The sequence below is a fragment of the Agelaius phoeniceus genome, chromosome 3 (assembly GCF_051311805.1).
Source record: "Agelaius phoeniceus isolate bAgePho1 chromosome 3, bAgePho1.hap1, whole genome shotgun sequence".
Classification (NCBI taxonomy): Eukaryota; Metazoa; Chordata; class Aves; order Passeriformes; family Icteridae; genus Agelaius; species Agelaius phoeniceus.
The window spans coordinates 67,221,622-67,244,407 of NC_135267.1; the positions used below are offsets into that span (position 1 = coordinate 67,221,622).

Below are 22,786 nucleotides of genomic sequence, written 5' to 3' on the forward strand. Positions count from 1 at the left end.
AAGGGGGAAACCAAAGGGGTTAGAACTGTGTATATCAAGGGATTATGAAAATTGATGAGTGGGTTAAATGAAGACAGCCTGCAACCCACTGGAGAAAAAAGGCAGGATTTTGGATGTGCTGTTTTGAAATTACAGTAAAAGCTAGTTGCTGCTGTCTTTCTTAATTTAAAGTGGAGTACTGAAGTAACTGATTAGGTTGGGTTTCTAATTTCTAATTATTTTCTAATTTTATGAATAGAAGATCAAGGTAATTAGGCAGCTAACTGAATGTTGAAACTTAATTGCATTTGCCCATGTAAAAGCTATTATTTATTTTTAAGTATTTTGTTAGTTTTGCTTTAATTACTCATTTGCTATACTGTATTACACTATGGTAAACGTCACCTGGATTTTTTTCCTCTCTCTCTGTTATAATGAATAATCTTAGAGTGCTAATTGGAATGTGCTTAAATTGTCAAGCTTAGGCAGCTCTTTTATCATAATGCATGCAGGAAAATAACACACAGAGCGGAAAAAGAAAGAAACAATTTCTGTGTCTCTGCCACACAAAGATTTCTGATGTAAAAGGCTTTTTTGGTGTTGCCAGGCTTCTTCTACTTCTACAAACTTTAACTCCCAAAGATACTATCTTAATTTGTCTAGCCTCTAACAAATACTAATTTAAAATTTGGAACACACAATGCTTTGTGAAACAGAAATTAAAAAAGATATAGATAATATCTGGAATAAGCCCTATCTGTGCTTCATTTCTTAGGATGCAGGTTTCATTTTCTAACAGCAGCATGCAGAAGGTGACTGGAAGCGATCATGAAACGGCACTGGGCTGCCTCGTTTTGGGGGGAAATTTGTTGATATGATAGGGTTTTTGTTGAATCAGTTGCTTTTGCTAAATCAGCACCTTAGAAAAAGGAAAATATCCTACAGGAATCTTCTAACTGTCTCTGCCTCTGACTCCAGGTCTCATCATGCCATCCCATAATAATCATAGCCAGTACCTTTCTGTATGCTGCCTCCTAGTTTTTCCAAGGACTCCCTCTCCCAGGCTAGTATCTCAGAATCCCTATTGATACTTAGAACAATCTCTGAAAAGCTCAGCTGGCTTTTTATTGTTTTCAGAAGGTAGTGCCTTCTGGAAAAGCACACAAGTACTGCAAAATCATCTTCAGTGCTGCTCTTTTCATGTTTTTAACATAATCCACCAGATTTTTGTAGCTTGGAAAACAAGGCATAAGCATCTCTGAACCACAGAAAATGTATGATCATGCCCCCAACCAATAGCAAGTGCATTTTCTTTAGACTGAAAAAACTAAATGCCTGAGCTGAGCTGCGAGCTTAGTTTTCAGACAGGCAAAGAATTTGAAAAAAAGCTTTGTAGTCATTACAATTAGATCATCATTGGGTTTTTTTCCCTCTAGATAATTTTAATATACGAATAACTTTCAATGTGATTTCATTGATGTCCACTGAAGATTTGCCACTGATTTGTGTAGGAAGAAGTTTGGTTTTAATTATACAATATAATATATTTATATTATATATTATAATTTCAAGGCAAATATACATGCATATAAGCAAACTGTACATGTATATGAGGAAAGAGAACCCTCTTTCCTCATAAAACACAGAACCTAACAGAAAGCCTGTATATCTTACAAACAGAAACACAATTGCTTCAGTTTGCCTTTTTTTTGTGTAGGAAGATTTCAGGGATACATTCTAAAAGTGTTAATCTCTATAAAGAATTGCTCCATGGTAATGTAAATTTGAATTTCAGTCTCAGGGAAACTTTATGCTGCTACTAATGATCGTTGTGGTGACAAAGTCCATTGTTATTTAGAATAAAGGGAAAAGGGTTTTCTCTATACTGTAGTCAGGAGCACCAATAGGCAAAAGCATACATTTTAATAAAAGAGGGACGGGGCAGAGCACACCTGCAGGCACAGATGCTTTACTCTTAACTTCTGCAACTTTGATTTCACTCAGAGCATTTAAGTTCTGTATATAGCAAGAAGTTGTGCTCCCTGCCAATTAGGATAAGACCCAGTAGAAAAGAGGGATCTAAATACATGTCACAGTTAAATGAAAAGAACACAACAAAACAAGAAATGTTTTCTCTTAGCCTAACACACTTTGAAATGGTGATTGGTTGCACCTTGGCTTTAGAGATAAGTGATTCATTCATGCAAATTTATTTATTATGGAAAAGGACAACTGAAATTATTTCAACGTTAAGAAAATGTTTTATCCTGGGGCACTCTTAAGAGCCAAGAAAGGACACATGATAGGAGTTGTTATTATAAATGTTATCTCACTGATCACACTAACTGAAGAGGTTATGGATCAACCTTTCCCTGAGAAGAGGAGAAGACCATTTTTTGAAGCATTACTGTCAAATGTGACACTGCTGTGTTTTGCAAGAACTATTTATGTGTTTGTTATTCCCTGTGGAGGCAATAAGGAACCAGCAGCCAGCCACCCACAGAGCTGCTCACTCACTCACTCCCCACTCTGTACAGAGGGGACAAGGAGAGATAATAGATAGAACAACAGTGAATCCAATCAGCTGCAAATCCAACTCATGGCCCATACAGACTGCTATGAGGAAAGTTCACTGCATTGCAGCCAGATCCAGTAGAATCCAGGTCAAGAAACACCTTATTCAGTGATTAAGCCACTCTCCTATGTGAAAGATGTATTTTCTTACTCTCTCAGATTGAAATTGAAGCTATGTTGCCCACTTCTCTGATAAGTGCTCTAAAAGCAGAACTGCTTGATTTGAACTTTCATGTCTGCTGAAGCCTCATTGAGTTTGTAACATCACACTGAAACTTTCACAACTAATACCTTAGAGATAATGGCATTAACATTTCAAACCCTAGCCACGCAAGGACTTAGAAGTGTAAAGTTATTTAATCTTGATTTACAGCCTAGAGCACTCTTATGGACAATTCCTACATTGCATGCTTTGTGCTTAAGTAGCCTGGATACCTGTGTGACCAACTGTACTTGTGAGATATAGGAATATATTACAGATAAATGACATTTTATGCACTTAGGTTGGAAAGTTTTTCCATTTTTAAGATGTTCCCAAGGGTTGTAGAAGTTGTGGTGCTATGAGAACTTTAACTGTTTTGAAATAGGAGATATATTTTAGGAATACAGAGTACAGACAGAGTTCTAGCCTTAGTGCCACTTGAGCAGAAGTTTCACAAGACAAAATTCAACTTAAAGATCATACAACTCTCCAGACATTTTCTTGAAGGATGCCTTACATTGTATAATTGTACGTGTACAGTTAACTCATTTTGAAATCCAGCCTGGTAAGTTCCTTAATACCAATGCTTATCTTGAAATGTTGTTCTAGAATATAATTCCTTCTACAATTAAAACCCACTGAATGCTTTACTTTTGCTTTACTTTACTGTTGCTTTGGAGTTTTTTTGTTTGTTCATTTGTTTTTGATCTGAGAAGGAGACTCTGTATAGCTCACTCAAAGTCACATCTTTCTGTCTTTCATGATCTTGATGACTACTCTTTGAGATTTCACCATTTTTCCATTATCTTGTAATGCTGGATATCAGTGCAGAAGCAGTCATAATACTGTGAATTAGAGGTAAAGTGGTATAATCTCAGTTACCACAGTACCACAGTTATTCGCATAACTAAACCCCAATTCTATTTTTTTTAGCCACAGCATTACCTTCAGGGATTATCTGTTATAATTACCATGCCAGTAATTGCATCCCATGGTGGACTCCAATATCCCTTAAGTGCAGAGTTGTTAGTTCTTGAAAGCTCAAATATATGTGTGTATTTAACTGCATATTTCTTTGTCTATGTCCAGTTTCCTGACTAACCTAGATCAGACTGCATTGGTAACTTGTCTCCCAATCTTGATGTCATTTGCAAATACTATTGGTAATGCTTTTGTATTTTTTGTTTTTCCAGGTCACTGCTTAATGTTAACTTGTAAAATCTAAGGACAGATCCTTATGGGACACAATAAAGAGACACCCAATCAATTAGTGTTCCTTTACTGCAAGTGTATGTTGAAACCTACCAGCCAGACTTTAATCTATTTTATGTCTGCAGTACATTTCTTATCATTCCAGGTTCATAGCCAAAATGTCATGCAAAATGAACATAGATGTCCTGTGGAAATTAAATAACATTGCATTGGCTATATTACTCTTGATAACCAAGATTATAAATTCAATTATAAGAGATGATTTGGATAAATGAATTGGAGACACCTAGTTTCCACATACACAAAATGATTGGCAACCCTTACATTGCCCCATTCCCTTAATTTCTTTGTACACAAATTCCATGTCAGCTGACAGAATAACCTATTATTTTTTCCAAAATGGATGTCAGGCTGACAGACCTGCAATTACTCAGGTTAACTCACGTATCCTTTTAAATATTGCACAGCACTGCCTTTGTTGCAGACCTCTGGCACTTCACAACTTTCAACAGCTATCAAAAATAGTTCCTAGTAGTTTAGAGGCTCATCAGCAAATTCTGTCAGAAGTTATCTGAACACATCCATTTAAAAATGCCTGACTTTTTGGAGCTGCCACTTGATTTCCTTCTGAGTTGGGAAGGGACATTACCATTCATCATCACCATCAACACCGTCACCATCTTCCGGTATGTATACATTATATGTCTCTTTCCAAAAATGCATAAAATAAAAACTTATTAAAAGATTCTGTTCTTCAGAATCCCTTCTAGCACTGACCCATCATCATCGTCCCTTTTTTTCTTTCTTTTCCAAAGTTTCTGACTTCCAAAGCTTCTCTCTTACCTTTTGGACTGCAATATCACCAGTCAAATGGCATAATTTCATTTTTTTTCTGTAAGAAGGAGGCCAATTTGAGATAAGCAGAGAAAGTGTCTGGGAGGGATTACTGGGAGAGGCAAAGGAAGGCCCAACTTTGCTGCCCAGTTTTCGGATCCACATTTTAGGATCTGCCGAGAGTAACCAACCTGTTGCCCCAAAACTTTCACCTGTCCCTAAATCCCAGGGCCCCTCCTGTCATCTGCTAATGCTTTTGACTAACTTTGAGTCAGCTCCAGTTACAAAGCTCCCTGTGTAGCAGATGGCTGGTGATGCTGTGTGCTCAAAAGATGGAAAATCTCTAATGGTCTTGCTCAGAAAGATTGTCCAGCCAACATTTGGTTCTTGAGTCATTGTTGTGCCTTTAGTTGGCACAACCTGCAGTTGGGTTTTGCATTGAAGGAGCAATGGTATTTTGTTTCTCAAGGATGGTAAGCACAGCAGTTTTCTCAGGGGAAGTGTCTATTCCAAGTGTTGTGTTCTGACATAACTCTATGAGAAAAGAAAGAAAAATGCTCATTTGTGGTTAAAAAAACTACTTCACAGCATTCCATTGGTAAGAGACAAAACCAGCTTGTCTGTCTCTTGCTCTGTATACACACATGAATATACAGAAGTACTTCAGATGTTTTTCATTGAGATTGTGTTTTATGTTCTTCAACCTCTGTTAATATGAATGCCCACTCAGAATAAAACATTGCTTGGGGGTGGGAGGGGGGGAGAAAAGCCCCTATTAATCCACGCAAATTAAGTTGTCAAGGAAAAAATAGTTTGCAGAAAATCTCAAGAAATTTTAAGAAAACCTGAAAGTTTTCTGCCTTTGCATTTTCTTCAGATTTGTTAAATTAAAATTGCAAGCATCATGTCAGATGAGCAGCAGTGCCTGTGAGACTGCATTTATCAAGTGCTAACAAGAGGATGAAGGAAAATTGAAATGCCATTACAATCTTATTTTTTGTTAAAAGTGAAGTACTAAATTTTGCACTAATTCATTCAGACAGATGATATTCTGGCAGAACTGACAACTGTAACAAAATGTGAATAAAGTGGATGCAATTCAGGAAGTAATGTTTCATCTTTTTTTCCTAGCACTATGATGTCAATGTAATAGATAACTCAGATTTGGATTCCTTTTTTCTTAAATCCATTTATCTTTGATCATCAATACTTTTTGTTATAGGCAGACACATACTTACAAAAATAGCAAAATCATTACCTTCTTAGATTGTAAGAAAAATGAAGCAATTAATCTGATTAATATTGCCAAGGAAAACTGTCCCATCTAACCTCTATTCCCAGGCAATATGCATGATAACACTTTCAAGTATGATATTGTTAACAGCATTTTCTGTCTCAGGTTGGATTTTTTAATTGGAAATGCAAACATTATTAAGCTGCTGATGAGACTTAACAGAAGACTGAGTGCTGGAGTGGAACTCCTGAAAAATCACTTTCCTATAAGACTTCACTTACAGCTTTCTTTGGGTTGTAGGGTTGACAGCAAGGCTGCTAGTGAGTGTTCCAACAAGATATTGCAGAGGTTTTTCAGATGTCATTTTTACTCTTGATTGTTTGTTGGTTATTGAGATAAACTCTAATCTTTGGCTGAGAAGTGCCAAGTGAAAATCATCACACCAGGGTTTTAGTCCAGCTAAATCTCTGCCATTCCTGAGCTTTTCTTTAGATGTTACAATGAGGCTTCTCTAATGCTCACTGAGTGGAAGTGGTTACAAGGACAGCATCAGCCACAACTATTTTAGGAAGCAGTACAGGACACAAAGCTGCCAGACCACTGCACTACTTCAGAGGTCAATTAAGGCTTACGTGAAGAGAGGTGATTCTCTCAGGCAGGTGTACTTGGAGTGTGCTACCAAACTTGGTCCCAGCCCCACTGAGAACCTAGCTGCTACTCAGTTGTCTTTCTGAGAGCATTTGCTTTCCCCTCACAACTGAGCAATGAAAACATCTTTGTTAACAAAAAGGATAATCACATTCAGTTCCTTTGGCTGCAAACTGCTATGCAATAGATTATTTCAGAAGATTTCTGTATGTTAATTTGGTAAATAAAGTTTGCCTGGTTTTACTTTTTTTTATAATTGCAGTAAAGCGTCAGGAAATGCATTAAAAGTACTATCTTCAAATATCATCTTTAAATAAGAAGTTAAACTTACCCCTAGTTGAGTCTAGTGATTTACATTTTTTAAATCAGATCCTATTTTGTTTCCTCTCTAATCTCTCCATTTTATTTTTAGCATGTCTTATTAGTTTTGATATGTCTACTTTGTTAGCTAAAGAAGATGGAATAAGAGAGTTTGGAAATACTGTCATTCTATACTGTGAGAATTCTCAGAGGCACTGTATAAGCTTGAAACCCTCATTTTTTTCAGCAGTCTTGAAAAAGTCTTGAGCTTCTGTTTTTGAAAAAAAAATCAGTAGATATATTAAAAAATCAGATAAATTTAAATTTCTTTTAAAGAGGCACCATGGAAATATTTGTTTTCAATTTAATAGGAGCTTGAAATTTCTCAGAAAGCACTAACCTAAGATTAGGGCAGACAAACTATTTAAATAAAAATGGAAATCCTTATGCAAAAAGCCAGTGGTCATCAGCCTTTGTTATTGTTGTAGAGTAAAGCCTTTTCACAGAATCACAGAATATTCAGAGTTGGAAGGCACACACAAGGATTGTGTCCAGCTCTTAAGTGAATGGTCCATACAGGGGTCAGAAAAATGAACACATTTCATTTTTAGATATATCTTGATGAAGTGGAAGATATATCTTTCACTTCAGCTGACCTTTAGCAGACTTTAAAAGCTTTTTTTACAGGGCCATTTGTCTTTTCTGATTCTTTGGTAACCTTGCCTTTGCTCTTTCACTAGTAAATAAGATGTATTTTATGATTTTCCAAAGTTCAGTAACAATTTCTGGGGATTTCTTATACAGTTAGATTTTTCCACTCTGTACATTAAGAGTTCTTTTAATTAATCTCAAAAGATAATTGGTTTATCTCTTAGATGCCCAAAAGTCTATGAGTGGGTTTTGTCAAGTATGCCTTTGTACTTTTAAACATGGCCCTGCTGTACTGCTGTATCTGCTGGAAATACGGTCCCCTTGCAACAGGCACCCAAAGAATAGAGAGAGGAATGTTGGAATCATGAGAGGCAAAAATGAGAAGAGAGTGTTGCTTATATTTATTAAAATCTCCAAACTTACACAACCTTCATCCTTAGGCCTCCCCCTGCATCAAGTTGCAACAGCATTTTTTAAATTGTCAGAAATGTAAGTCCCAAGTCCTTCTTCTGTTTTTGCACTTATATATTCATGTAAATCCAGATTCAATAAGTTAAATCTGCATCCTCAAAACAGTAGTTTTTTTGTCCTCACTCTGTCATTTAATGTGCTTTTCAACAGGTTATAAATAGTCGGGTTATCAAAGCTGAAAATTGAGGTCTGCCTAACGCATCTCCTTCTCATAGTATGTTAATATGCATAACCATATGCTTTTCTGATTATATTAAAACCTGGACAGATGTATAGGGTAAGATTGTAGTTCATTTGGAAATACCATAGCAATGTGAAATATGTTTTTGAGGAAGAGCTAATCTTAGACACAAGATCTGGTACGCATAAAACATGAAACTCAATTGTTGTTATGTAGGAGGGAGGACTGTAGAGAAGTCTAACAAATGTACTTTAAGCTAATACAAGTTCTGTCCATAATTTTGAAGTTTGTTGTTGCCAATGATTTTGCAGGAAAGGGCTTGCTCGTGGTTGTGCCAGTAATTCCTGTCGTCAGGCTGACATTCCAAGAGCAGCCTTCTGCATTTGTATTCACCCTCCCAGACACATCCAAAGCACATTCACATCCTCCCCTCCGCCCTGCACCTGGGAAAGGGCTGCAGTGACAGTGGGAGAGAGGCCATTTTGTTACTCAAATAGTCAGCCCAGACCACCTTTGGGGGCATCCTTTGCTCTCCAAGTGGGAGATTAACAGCTTGGAATGAGTTGCAATGCATTGCTCATGGAATTGGTTCATGTTGCATACATGAAGGAGTCTCTTATCTTCTTATCTGGGTAACCATCCTAGGGGGATTTTAACTGAATCCCTGAAGGAAGTAGGCTGAAATCTGTGACAACAATTTGTGTATGGTTTTAGACTGACAGTCTTTTCTCTCTCCCTTCCCCACTGATGTTTTATTTGTGCAATCAGGAAGTCTTGAACTGAATCCTGACGATACCAAAGGAAATGAGCAGTGGCTAATTTCAGTATTACCTTCTGAGGCTCAAACAGTCTCAAAGGAGACAGAGAAAAATTTGCATTCAGACCATATTTTAAACAAAAACACTGTTCACTATTTTTGAACACATAGATGGTGAAAATGTACCAGCATTTTAGAAACAGAGAAACACTACTGAAAAGGAAACTGTTAAATGCATTCTGCACCTTCTGAGGGAATCCCTGTCATGTAAGTGGGATCTACCCAGTCCTTGAGCATCTCTGCTCTCATGTAGTGCACACTCACAGATGCCCCAAAATTCCCTATTCCAAGCAGCTGTGGGTTTGTTTCTTTATTCAATTACATATAGAAACATCACCCTTTTAACCCAATTAATCATAGAGTCTAACAGGAGAGTGCTCTTCAGAATAGAGTAAGACAAACCTCATTTCATTAAAGGTGTCCTATAAGATCACAGTGTCATTATCAGTTCCTCAAAGGACAAGTGCATGCAAACCATACAAACAAACGATTCAATTGCATGGAAAAAAAGGGAAAACATTTACAATTAATAAAAGGGACATATCAGTGCCATCCAAAGTACCATGTGACTTGTATATCTCTTAGTTAAATCTTAAGAAGAATCATTATTTTCTTTCCACAATAGCAGGAGAAGCATTAGTATTTTCCAGGCTATTTTGATGAAATCTTGGTTCTGTACTAACAGTCATCAAATCTAATAAATATTATGGGGGAAAGAAGATGATGTGAGACTTCTATATTAGACAGATCTTATTTTAAGTTCCAGAAATGCTTTGTTGGAGAGAGAAAGAGTTTGTGTGAAACCTCAGTGGTATACAGAATTTGCATTGGCCTTTGCACTGCTGATTTTTTTTCTCTAAGAAGACCTATTTTTCCTCTCCATCTATTTAACATTTTTATGAAACTTTTATGAGCTTGCTGTCATAAGGGCCCTCTCTGTTCTTTTGGTTTTCTTTTCTTTTAACACTTGGCCGACCTAACACCTCTGCTTAACAACAATTTGTGTTACTGAAGGTTAATGGTAATTACTTTAATTGGAAGAGAAAGTGAACATTTTTTTTCTGAAAAAATAAAATAAAAGAAAGGAAGAAAGAAAGAAATTATGAAGCGTCCAATATAATAGAAACTGAATAATTGTTTAGTTTTTATCTCACATGTTTTCTATCAGCACCAATTCACTCATTTATATTCGGATTAGATACAAGAAGCTGATGATATTTGGCCTGAAAACATTCTATACATCTGTAAGATTCAGTATCTTCTCACTCATTCTTGCTTACATCTTGTCACAGAACACCATGCTATTTCATACCAGAGGCAGGTTAGTGATGTCAGGTAATACAATGCCAAAATGGAACTTGTAGTGTCTTGTGCTTCTGGATCAGAGAGAGAGAGAAAGAAATAGGAAAAGCAGAAGAAAGGTGAGAGAGAGAATGAAAAAAAGTGACAGAGAGAAGATTAGTTAGAAAGATATTCACCACCCTTGTGGATCCAGCAGTGTCCCATTTGTCCTTTTCTGGTTCTCTTGATGATGGGGGTCCCACGAAATATACAGTACATTCAGATATCCATGGGAACATGCCAAGCACTTTCTTTGCATTGGGGAGTTTTACACTGTCTTCTGCAACACACTCTGGACCTGTTGAAGGCCTTAGGAATGAGCCTGGTGAGTACTTCTGGGGTCTTTGATGGTTTATGACCCTTTTTAAAACAAGACACCTCATATGAATGTCCTGTGTGAATGTGACATTCCCAGTGGCTGGAGGAGTTTTACAACTGAGCCAGTTTGTATGAGGGAAGACTCTGCAGGATCTGCTTCTTATCTGGCTTGTAGCATCTGGTGATGGGTGTTCAACCCCTCTGTATGGGAGGTTTTGCTGTCATACACAAAAACTCTTCTCCTCCCCCTTGGCTGGCAGGGAGAGTGTGCAAACCTGGCCTCAGTAAATGAGTCTGTGGACTATGACCTGCCCCAAACCCAGCCAGAGTTGATTTTCAGCACAGCTGCTGGGTCTGGCTTTCCTTGGGGACACATTCTTCTCCTTCAGCCTTGTTTACTTCTCCTCAGACCAAAGATAATTGAACAATAGCGCCACCTTTCTTTACTCTCGAGTTCCCATCAGGTAAGCTCACAGTCCAAATTCCCCAAATCCAGGAGGCATATTTGGGGTGGAATGGTGATGACAGTGATGGTGAGAGGGTGGGCATTGATGGTAGCAGCCTCTTAATACAGTTTGCCCGAAGTCCTTTGGTAATCTTGTTAGTGATCTTGGATAGTGTTTAAGGCAATTATGATTTTTAAGTCTCTTATATATGCCCATGGTGCCCAGTCAGTGCTTTAGGGATGGATTTTCTGACACTCCTGGTGGTAGAAGTACATCTGTTGAACTGCTATATACTTTGTTGTCAAAAAAAAATTTGTTGCTGTCGAGCAATATATGGAATATTTTAGTGTGCAGATCAGACCTACCACACAGGCTGTCATAAGATCAAGAGGCATCTATGTCAATCATTTATTGATTCAGTCACAGCAGAAATATTGAACACAATGAAAATCACTCTTTGATGAATACCTTCATCAAAATTCCTGGCACACAGGGGGCTGTGCTGTTTCCCAATGCTGGAGCAACCACATGGAATGGCTGAGGAGTCCCCCATAATGTTTTTGCCATGAAGCTCACATCTGAACAGCTGCAGATGTATTTTTCCTGGCTCTGAGATGTGAGATCAGAGCCAGCCATGTCAATGCTGCCCTCTGGCACTGTCAAGGCCAAAAGCTTTGCTTCTTCACTGCCAGTGGGGTGCCAAAGCTGAGGCCAGCAGGCCACCCAAATCTGCATTTCGCTCTGCCACCTCACAGCCTGCTTTGGCAGTGGCTGACACTGCTCCTGGAGAGCTTGTACTCAGCCAGCTGTACAAGCACGGCTGCCTTGCCCTCAGTAGCTGCTGCTTTTGGATGTGCTCAGTGCAGGCACAGCCTTGGCCTCTCTCCTCCATGTCACACCTGCCACTGCTCCATCTGTGGTCATGCCTCCCCTTGCTCTCCTTCTCCTTCTCATCCTGGCTTCCCCTCCCAATAACCAGGACCTGGTGGGGCAGAGGAGCCTGCCCTGCCATCAGCCTGCCTTGAGAGCAAGGGTGGCTCAGGTGCCAGGCTGCCACAGCCCCATCCAGGGCCAGCATGGCTGCTTTGCCGGCTCTGCCCTGTCCCAGGGCATGGCACCAGCGCCAGCTCCCCTTGGCCACCTTGCTGGTGCCCAGTTTCTCTGTGGGCTTTGGCCCTCAGAGGAACAGTTTGGGAAAAGACAAGGTGGTGGGAGTGAGCAGGGCTTGTCCAGCTTCCCTGGTACATCCGGGGCCTGCAGGCATTTTGTGGGCCTTTGACTGAGGGCCGCTCCTTGCCCTCAGCGCATTTTACCAGGAGCATTTATTTGAGGTCAGAGCAGCTGAAGCCATGATGGAATGACATGCCTGGGTTCAGGTTGTTTTGAGCTGAGAACAGAAGGGTCCTGGGACCTTCTGGATGGCAGCACAACTTGTGAGTACCTAGAAGCCATTCCTCAGGATCTATCTGTAAGCCCTGGCTGTAGAGTAGGCAAGACTTCAGAGTCTGCAATGTTTGGGAAAAAAAACAGTATTTTCACCTTTATCCATGATTTGTCTTTTTTTTTTTTCTTCTATTTCTTAGCCCAGAAAAACGTCCTTTTGTTTTCCCTCCATTAAGCAATTGTACAGGTCTGTGTGGCAGCACTGCCCTCATCTCCTCGAGGATGCTTTCAGAACTGCATCAGGAGTGCTGCAAGGGCCTCCTGCCAGTCCTGAGACCTCCCCCATTAGGTCCTGGAGCACAGGAGGTGACCTGAGAGCATTCTTGAATGTGGACATGGGTGGGGGTATGGGAGGACTCAACCTGTCCAAGGTGTCATCCCTGGGGTGCAGCCTTGCAGAGCTGCACAGGTGCAGTATCTCACTATCTCACATGTTCAGGCTTATCACTTTCACCTACTTGCATGTGGCCATTTTTTTCTACCTCTCAGGACTGCCCTTCCAGAGTTCGTTCTTTTATACTACCTCTGTGGGAGCTGTGTAAAGTAAACTACTAATTTGTTCTTTACTTGTGGTAATTCAGCTTTTACATTAATTTCTTGTACTAGCTCTGCCTGTATTCCCAACATTAAATCACCTTTTCATATGCAGATACTGCGATAGCCTTTGGGAAAAGGTATTTCAAATGTTTCACCATTCAGCAGCACACATGACATTTAACACTGTGTAACTCAAACATTTATCTTGTGTCAATCCTTGCAGTTATGAACTCAATTGGAAATGCTGGTATGATTATCTCTCCTCAACTTTATAACTGAGAGTACCTTTCAAACTCAGGATTTGGATTTGCTTTTTGTTTTGAATTTATTTCACATAATGGAATTATATTCATTTTCATAAAACCTTTAATAGACTTGTACACCAAGGCAGTCACTGTTTTTCTTAAACATATTTAATTTAAACCACAATTATTTCTAAAATAGCATAATATTCTTCTGAATAATAAGTCTACAGTATTCAGAGATTTGATAAAGCATACATCAAAAAATTTATCTTCTGGTTTGTAAAACCTGCAGGATTCTATTCCCATTAGATAACACAGTTTCTCTTGTGATGGATAAGATAAGATAAGGTATAGTTTTTTAGACAAAAGACTAAAATTTATCAGTTATATGTTATTCCAGATGTAATATAATTCACATCTAGAGCTGTGACTCACATGAACAGAATGTATCAGTGTATAACAATTATATGTAAACTGAAATTGTCTTAAAGGTCATGAACTTTTAGCTTTGGGGTTGTAGTTCAGTAGCTTTTTGGACTTCTTTTTCAATGATGAGTGTTAACAGCCAGTGAAGAATGAAATTTAGTAGTTTGTTTGTCTCTCTTAAAAATTAATAAATATCCAATAGTTTTACCACTGAAATCTCACTTCAGTGGGAGTAGGTCCGAATACTAACTTCTCCTTCCTAAGAAAATGAGTACAAAATACTCCTCAGAAAATAACCTCATTTCTAGCATCCTTTCCAGATACCTGCTGAAGTTATTGATAGTGCATGTTATTGAGAAGTGGTCATAGTATTGCTGACTCTTTATGGAGTATTTCATGATGCTTGAACTTCTAAGTGCCAGCCCATAAAAACATGTAATTTGTGAGTATCTTGAGTCACTAAAACAAAATAGCCATCTTTAACTCTCAAAATTTTAAGGAAAGGTCAGAAACCGATTGCTATGTGTCCTCAGGTTCAGAAAGCAGATAACCACTAGAAATATGATTTAAAATTTTCATTAATTCTTTTATGTTCAAACCCCCATATAGGGTACTCTTATTGATTTTTGATTGCTCAAGGTTTTAAATCTTGTGCTTGATGTGAGCTAATCTAATTGCAAAACTGCCAAAGCATGATCAGAACTACAGATATACTTCTTTCCTTCTTCTTGAAATTTCTGCTCATATTAAAAAAAGGGAATATTGTTCTCCTACTTTGATGTCACTTTTGGGTATCCTTGTTATAACTACTTTTGTAAATTATTTTACTAAGTGTAATATTCACAGCAAGCTTAAACCAAAAAGACATTATTATAGGAGTTGAAACTTTATTCTTACTTCTACTTTCCCCAGACTCATCAAGAAACACACAAAAAAAAGTGTGAGACTTTTTTCTACTGATTCAAACCAAGAGAACCAATCAACAGTTAATGCTAGGCATTACTAGATTAATTCTAATATTTTATGAAGAAAACTGGAAGCCCCTTGCTGATAAGTCATGAACAGAAAGATGAAGTTCAGCAAGCAAATTTGTTAAAAGTAGTGTGTGTCAGCTAGGTTTGGAACTGAAATAGCTTCATTAGAATATAAACCTCTCAAACTCCTCGATAGATACATAATAAATAATCACTGGGTGTATGCTTTGAATACATTTAGGGAAAAACCGGCATGACACCACATTTTGACATTTGTCTTATTAGGGAAGTGTCATTTAGCATTAGTAGTTTCATTACTTCAGGCTGACTTCACCTGTGGCTGTATTTCTGACAAGAATATCAAGTAGTTGTTCAAGATATTGCACCTGCTGCTTTCAGGATGAAGGCTTAAATATAACCACTTTACTGAGTGGCAGAATTGTACCTTTTTCTGTGTCTTCTTTACTGAGGTAACACATCACTGTGGTGAGCTATTGGCAAAATGTACTTTGTAATTAGTGACAAGAACTAACCTAGAATTTAATAAAATTATGTAAATTTTCTTGTTTGAAATATAATCTCATTTCTCTAATTATGTTAGGCATAGTGTATTGTTTAATGGATGTAATAATCATCTAATTCATCATTTCAGCTTTTCTTTAAAAAAAAATCCCTTGTACTCAATTTTGGTTAGGAAAAACTAGGAAATGAAAAAAAGATAGTCTGGCCTTAACAGCTCACTTTCTGCATTTCTAGAAGGGCCTGAAGGAAACAGGCTGTAAGCACAGATGGCTGAGATCTGTAGTGTACTAAAGATGACTCAGTTCATTCATTTAACATATCCTTCTGGCCTTTGTAAGGCTAGAGTGCAGTTCCTTGGAAAGAATAAAAAAACTTTCCTAAGCTTAAATGAAGACAGAGTGCTTGCAGTGTAGTTTCAGTTTCAAATAATGAGTTTTCTTCTCCTTAGCTAAAAGATGGTAAGGCCTCCATCCAATACAAAGTCCTTTTGACAATGTCAAAGATAAACATCTAGGGAAATGTAAGGGAAACACTGACTTCCAGAGAGCCATGGGCCGGTCTCGAAGGCAAGATGATGGTGGTAAGGAGGACTTTGATACTGATGCATGGTAGCAGGCTAAAAGCAACTTCAGAACTGAGGAGATGGGCAGCTGGACCCAATCGAAGGGGTAGGAGGCAGTAACCAATCCAGCTGGTCTTCAGGACAGGGGAAAACCTCTAGTGAGTAGCAGTGATGTTCAACCTGTATTAAACTGTCCTTAGGGACCTAAGTTTGCAGGACTTCTTTCTCTCTTTAAAGCCACCACACCTAGAGAAACTGAAATAGCCACTTCAGCATTCTTTATAAAGCAGCTTTTGGATTGTTCCTTCCTCTGTAAACCACTTAGAATGAAGGAAGTGGTAGCTGTTTTCCTTTTAGGCTTTGCAGTTTGACTGAGATTTTAGGTCAAGTGAAGTTTGTAATTTTGATGTTTTCTCTGCTGTTTTGTCCTGACTGGTAACAGTATCAGAGCCCACATCCACACAGAATTCTACTTTTTGTAAAATAGCCAGTACTTTAGAGTTTGTGATGTACCCTCATAGGCTACTTTTTTTGAAGTTGTCCCTTAAAGATACCTGAGGTGAAATTTACTGAGCAAAGGAAGCTTTCTCAACGTAATTTTCTACCTGAACTCTGAAAAGAAATTGTGTGGTAAAGGACTTTAGGTAGCAAAGTCAACATTAGGTGTAAAGAGTTCACTGAAAAAGAAAAAACAAATCCTACTTGGAATAACTTATAGCTGGTAAAATGCAGCCACTCCTGACATCAGTGGGATAGCCTTGAAAAAGATATTCCAAGGAAAGAAACATGGAAGTGTTGGATCCTTGCCTTTTTCCCAGTGACAAAGAAGTCTGGCAGAGGCTGCATAGTGTCAGTTTGATGGCCCAGGAAGCTGTGTGCCAGCAAGGCTGCTTTCTAAGAACACAGCATTTATGTTTGGGATAGACCACAATAACATACACTGGCAGATCCATTTCCACAATTTTTTGGAGTTTTTTTGTCAGTTAGGTACCTTCAGGGAATAAATATGGACTTTTATTTGTAACTGTCCCAATCAAAGGTGTGGACAAATTGATGTGAGTGGTTGAATTATTACAGCTTATAAAGTGACTACTTGTCATTTCAGATTCTGAAAGTTAGATGATTCTGTACGTGCTCCCAACTTGTTACTAACATACTAGCTTAAATCTGATGGTGAAAATTTTTTAGTTTGTAATCAACTAACAGTATACACGTGATTATTTAATATGGTACTTGTAACAAATCCATTAAAGGTAGAGAACTCAATTTTCTCTTGTTTACTGACCCTATTCAAAGATGCTCCTGTGGTGTAGGGAGGTATACCATATTACAGGAGAGAAAACTGATGCTCTTTCTGCCTATTTTTCTTTTCTGTTCAGTGGTCCCAAACTTTTCTGTCTTTTCAAATTTGTATTTGACTACTGTATAGTTACTGTCCTATCTAATATTATCACTAGTTTTTACAAATTACTTACTGCAATATGTCAGAGACTAACTTGACAATCAGATCATGTCCTTACTTTGCTCTTCCCAAGTAATTTGCCTTTGCAGCAGTGAAGATTTTAAAAAGTTATTACTTGCTGGTATGTCATGCAGTCCTCTTGTTCTTATCTTTTTTCCTCTGCCAAAAATTGGTTAATTAGTTGAGTAAAAGAGATGTATTGCAGTAAATCAATACTGAAAAATGAAACAGACTTCATACCTCCAGCAAGGTGTTTACAAGCTTGGGAGAGGTGAAAAAAGCCAGATCATAACACTAAGAGAGGAAAGAAGAGGACAATAAATAGTTTCTCACTTGTTAATTTGAAAAGGGGAACTTTCTTGCAATATGACTTGCCTCTGTAGCACCCTGCAGTCAAACCGGAATTTGTGGTTTTATTATTTGGTGCATTACCCTTGTTGTGTGCTTGCAGAGGATATGGGAGTTTTTGTGTGTTCACTTTTGATCCAGGTTGTGGTTTGTTGTCATCTTATTGCAAAAGTCCCATACCTTCTTGGTGGTTTCGCATTGGCAGCTCCTCACAGCACTGACTCTTTCTTCAACACAGCCAGCAACCCCCACCCAACTCTCCCCTCACCCAACTAACCCACTCTTTTGTAGCACTCCTCTTCTTATTGGACACAGCTGTGGCCTGTTAAGGGCAGGCCTGTTTATAATCTTTGGTGATTAGTACAGCTGCAACTCCTCAGGTGTGAGATACCTTCTGCACTATCTTTATTGTCTTACATTCTATACCTCCACAATGGTTGTCATGGTTTAGAGGAATAAATGCAGCAAATAAGTCCCTAGTGGTGAACAACAGGTGACCTCACCTGAAGAGATTACTCATGGCTGAGGTGGGTGAAGTAACTCTTGCTCCCTACCTTTTGTCATTTTAAGTGCATTGGAGTATTCTTCCAGGCACAGTTCTCTGCTGAGGGTTTTTTCAGTTTTGTAGGTGTCTCTCTAAAAGGGTCTTAAGAAAGTAGTTGGTATTTCCTAATGACACTTAAAGCAGAGCAAGAAAGAACAGTCTTTCTCTTCAGCATTATGGTCTTTAAGATTTTCTTTTAAATGGTGATTAGCCTATATTTCAAGGAAATGTTCAGTTCAAATATGAATGATTCATATTTCCTTATGTTATTACCCAAATAAATCAATGGCTGATTTCATTCAAATATAGAGATTAAGTGGGACACACTTTTTTGTTTTCAAGCCCCCTGAAAACACAACAGTTATATGGCTTGGGAAGACCCACACAGACATTCTATGCGTCCCTTAAGAAAACAGTCTCCAGGATTCTCATAAGCACCTCACTGCTGAGCTGTTTCTGCTTCATTTCATAAATGAAAACCAAATGGTTCTCTTGATAAAGAGAATGGGGACAAATTTTCCAAACAGCTGTAATAAAGAAAAAGAACATAAACCTTTTAGATGGAGCTCATGGGTTCTTCTCCCCATGCTACTAAAGTGTTAATACAACCAAAGAGTTCTGGTTTCAGTATAGCTGTGGCACAAATGTAATACTTACTGGCTCACAGGAGCAATTTATGAGGCTGAATTTTTTGTTAGTTTCTTCTTTTGTATGTCTTCTGTTGATCAAGATAACATCTCTGATTTTTACTACAGCATCCTAATGTTTTTTATTAAGATATTTAAGGCATGTAATGCAATGAGTGAGAATAATTACCACTATATGTAACTCTCAGCAGTATCTTTAGATATGCGGATCCCTCTCAGAAATGGCCTTATCTTGAATTTCCTCAGAGGTGAAGCAAAGCTTCCTTTGGCCCCGAAAGAAAAGTGTTATAAAAATCCTCTTGGCAAAATTGTAGTCATATCAGGTTTAGAATTTACCATTATACTGCTGTACAGACTGAATGAAACATATAGGGAAAATGTGTGATTTTTTGATTAGGGTACAAGTTGAACAAACCATAAAAAAGGTTAAAAAATGGCAAAGGCTGTTTGAGCCCCAATTGTAGGGCTTAAAATATGTTACTGTCTCACCTAGTTTTGAGTAGAGGTCAGAAAGAAAATCACAATAATAATTATTTTGCCTTTTACAGCTGATCCTGGTAGCAAAAGGTAGTTTCAGATAAGATTAGATCTTTTATTCAATGGCCCTTTCAAAGGAAGAAAGGTCTTAGCCTGGGGCCCTGATGTAACTCTTCAATGACTACAATCACGAAGAGATTTCTTTCATTACAGGTTTCCCCTCTCAGCTGTCTGAGTGTGTATTGAAATGGATGTACCCACCAAGCTGGTACAGATGGCTGTGTTCTTGGCTATTGCACAGAATTAACTGGTGTTTTCCATATACACCCTTACATTGTCCATACCTCGGTAGCTGAGTGCATTGAACAATCTATGTAGCTTATGTCACATATTCTTTTTCTCTCTGATCTTTTTCCCTGGAGGGGAAAGGTGTGCAGCATGTTGTCTTGCTCTGGGAGCATGGCAAACAGATTTTAAGATAACCTCCAGGGTCACCAAGTCTCATCTCTGGCCTGTTGCAGAAACCTGCTTTACACAATGCTTTTGTGAGCTGAGCAAGCTCCACTAAAACATCAGACTTTGTGCTGCTACTGGACAGCTGTAATGCTACTTTCATATAAGGATTGGAAATCTTTCCTTTAGAGCTGCAGATTTTCTGCCTTGCTTTTTGCCTATTTCATCTTGTGTTCATGTTGTTCTTGATCTTAATTAGCTTTTCCCTTCTAGACTCTCTATCACACTTACTGAATTTATAGACACCAATCTTTCTCTTAGCATATGTTTTGGTAGGCTGATGTACTGTTAGTATGGGTTAAACTATGTTTGAGATAATTGTGATTTCATCAAAATTAAAGTTGAGAAAAATCAATCCAAATGGATTTATTTTTTCATTTCTTGCAACCATTAACTTGAACTACAGCAAAATTAGTGCTTTACTGATGTATGACAGAACCCTTCTTTAAAGTTTGGGTAAGAAACCTGCTACATATATTTTTTTTTAATATGCACTGCCTAAATATCTAATAGCATTCAGTTTAGTCTCCTGTCCCTCCTTAGATAGGACTTTAGGAATAACCTTGCTGGTTTCAAAGGAGTCTCTGTTGAACAAAGTTCCACATGAAATTGGGAAATATATTCTGCTGAAACATAAAGTTTTCGCTAATGACAAGTCAGGGGTGAGGTTGTCCTGCCTCAAGTCTGGAACTTGAGGCAAGTCATCAAAGCAGCACGGCTCAAACTGTACTGCCTTGGAGTAAGTCTTTTGGTGAGTGCAGGTCTGGGCCTATAAATACCTGGAAATGGCTCCATCTGGGTTGTTCTCAGCATATGACAAGGCCACACGGTTTACCCAAGTACAGGGTTGTGGGATTGGGCTGCTTGGTGTTGTGTTCCCACCAGGCATAGATCTTCCTCTCCTCCCCACACCCATGTAGGACTGCTGCTCAGGAGTACCTCTGGCTCACAGAAAAAAAAGCAGAATTGACCTGATTGCTGAGTATGATGTTGAGTCACAGGCTAGAAAAGAGGCCATTCTGCTGCACTTGGAATTTATGAGAAACTAGGGCAGCTCAGTGCAAAGGGCCGGGGAACTTCAGTTTTGTGTTTGACACTAGACCTGTCAGGTTTGTCTGCAACTTAGTATGACAATGACTGTCTTAGTGTGTCTGCATAGTGTTGATCTGTGGCAAATGATCCATGTTTTTGGAAAAATGCACACATTTCTACTGGGTTTATACAGAATGCCTGAACTGTCTCCTGCTGCATTTTCTTTCTGATGACTACACTTTTGAGGAGTTTTAATTTTTTTTTTCTTAAGAAATTTAGCCTTATTCAGAAGTCCCCCTCTTTGCAATTTGCTGTTTCAAACAGTTGCTGGAAACAGGGAAGTGGGACCTCTTCAATCACCACCTGCTTGAAAAGATTGGGGTCTAGAAGTGATCAGCATATCTGATTTTACTCCCTCATTAGATGAAAGAAACATTATGGATATGGATAACATCAAATTAATTATTCTCTTTTTGAACCATTTCTTGTTACTTTTAATAGATATGGGTTTTTTTTAATCCATCTGTTCCTCTTACATGATGGGTGTTCATCATAAGTCCTGTGCTCATGTCAGGCATAAAATATTCAAAGAAAACTTGGGGTTTCACCTGTTTCCATAGCAGAAGGCCCTCTGAGTTTTGTAAAACTGTTGTTTTGGCTTGCTGAATGTATAAATAGATGTGAATTTGAGAATCAGGTCTTATACATAGTTTGGACCACACAGTTTAAATATTTCTGCCTTGGAAAGGGTTATTTCTGAAGTTCTTTCAGTTAGAAAGTCTCCTATTCTAAGAGACACACCATCAAGCCTAAATTTTAGCTGTCATAAAAATTGCTTGGTCAAATTAGACTTTGGAAATGTTACCAGATCAGTATGTTTTAAATGTGCATCCACCATTCATGTTCACTTTTGTGAACATGGACTGCATGTTAGAATTAAGTCCTTTTCCCCCTTTTCTGCTGTTACTGTTCTGCTAAATTAGCTCGCCTGTGGGTTATGCCATAGAAATGTCAACAAACTTCACTCTTACTGTCCATTCTGTCCCCTTTTCTACCTATCCATTCCTTGTTTAATATCCCCTTCACTCTCTGTTGTAAGTCAATGTAAGTAGCCCCTCCCAGAACTGCAGTCCCCTTTACTCTCTGTTGTAAGTCAATGTAAGTAGCCCCTCCCAGAACTGCAGTCTCCAGTTCTATTAAGACCTACTGATACATGGATATCCTGTTGCTCCACTGAACTCTGAGGACGTTCACTTTGATGGATCTCTTTTGCTCTTCCTTCTGCTAATGCTGCTTGATTTTGAAGGGGGAAACTATCACTTTCCCATCACAATTCAATTGGTTAAATGCATGATATATATTTTTTTATAGGAAATTATGGGGAAAGTGGAATGGAAGCCTTCAAAGAGTTGGCTGCCCAAGAGGGTCTCTGCATTGCTCACTCTGACAAGATCTACAGCAACGCCGGTGAGAAGAGCTTTGACCGCCTGCTGCGCAAGCTGCGGGAGAGGTTGCCCAAGGCCAGAGTGGTGGTGTGCTTCTGCGAGGGAATGACCGTCAGGGGCATCCTCATCGCCATGCGCCGCCTGGGGGTGCTCGGGGAGTTCCTGCTCATTGGAAGGTAAGGCTCTGAGCATGCTTTCTCTGCCTGTCCTCTCCCTCTTGTCCTGTACGCAGGCCTTTGATTTCAGAGCTGTGCAGCTTAGGCTACCGGTGATTTCCATATTTAATTGTTTACAGCAAGAAAAGTGGCAAGATGGTAGAGCAGATACTCAGGAAGGAGATATGATGATGTGTGCCAGCTTGATCAGTGGTGATAGCTTTTGCTGAACTAAATATTAATTAA

General features: G+C 38.6%; 1 protein-coding gene and 1 long non-coding RNA gene across 6 annotated transcripts in view; both read left to right on the forward strand.

The window, feature by feature from the left end:
* Positions 1–22,786, forward strand: part of GRM1 (glutamate metabotropic receptor 1) — a 187,322-nt gene that overhangs the window by 15,754 nt on the left and 148,782 nt on the right. For all 5 annotated transcript variants that reach the window (XM_077175522.1, XM_077175523.1, XM_077175525.1 and 2 more), the window contains exon 3: positions 22,312–22,561. In XM_077175522.1, coding sequence (XP_077031637.1) covers positions 22,312–22,561 — 250 coding nt within the window. The remainder of the gene's footprint in view (positions 1–22,311; positions 22,562–22,786) is intronic.
* LOC143693574 (uncharacterized) lies at positions 1,625–5,907 on the forward strand. The gene is made up of 2 exons (XR_013181397.1): positions 1,625–4,653; positions 5,679–5,907. It is a non-coding gene; the product is annotated as an uncharacterized LOC143693574 (long non-coding RNA).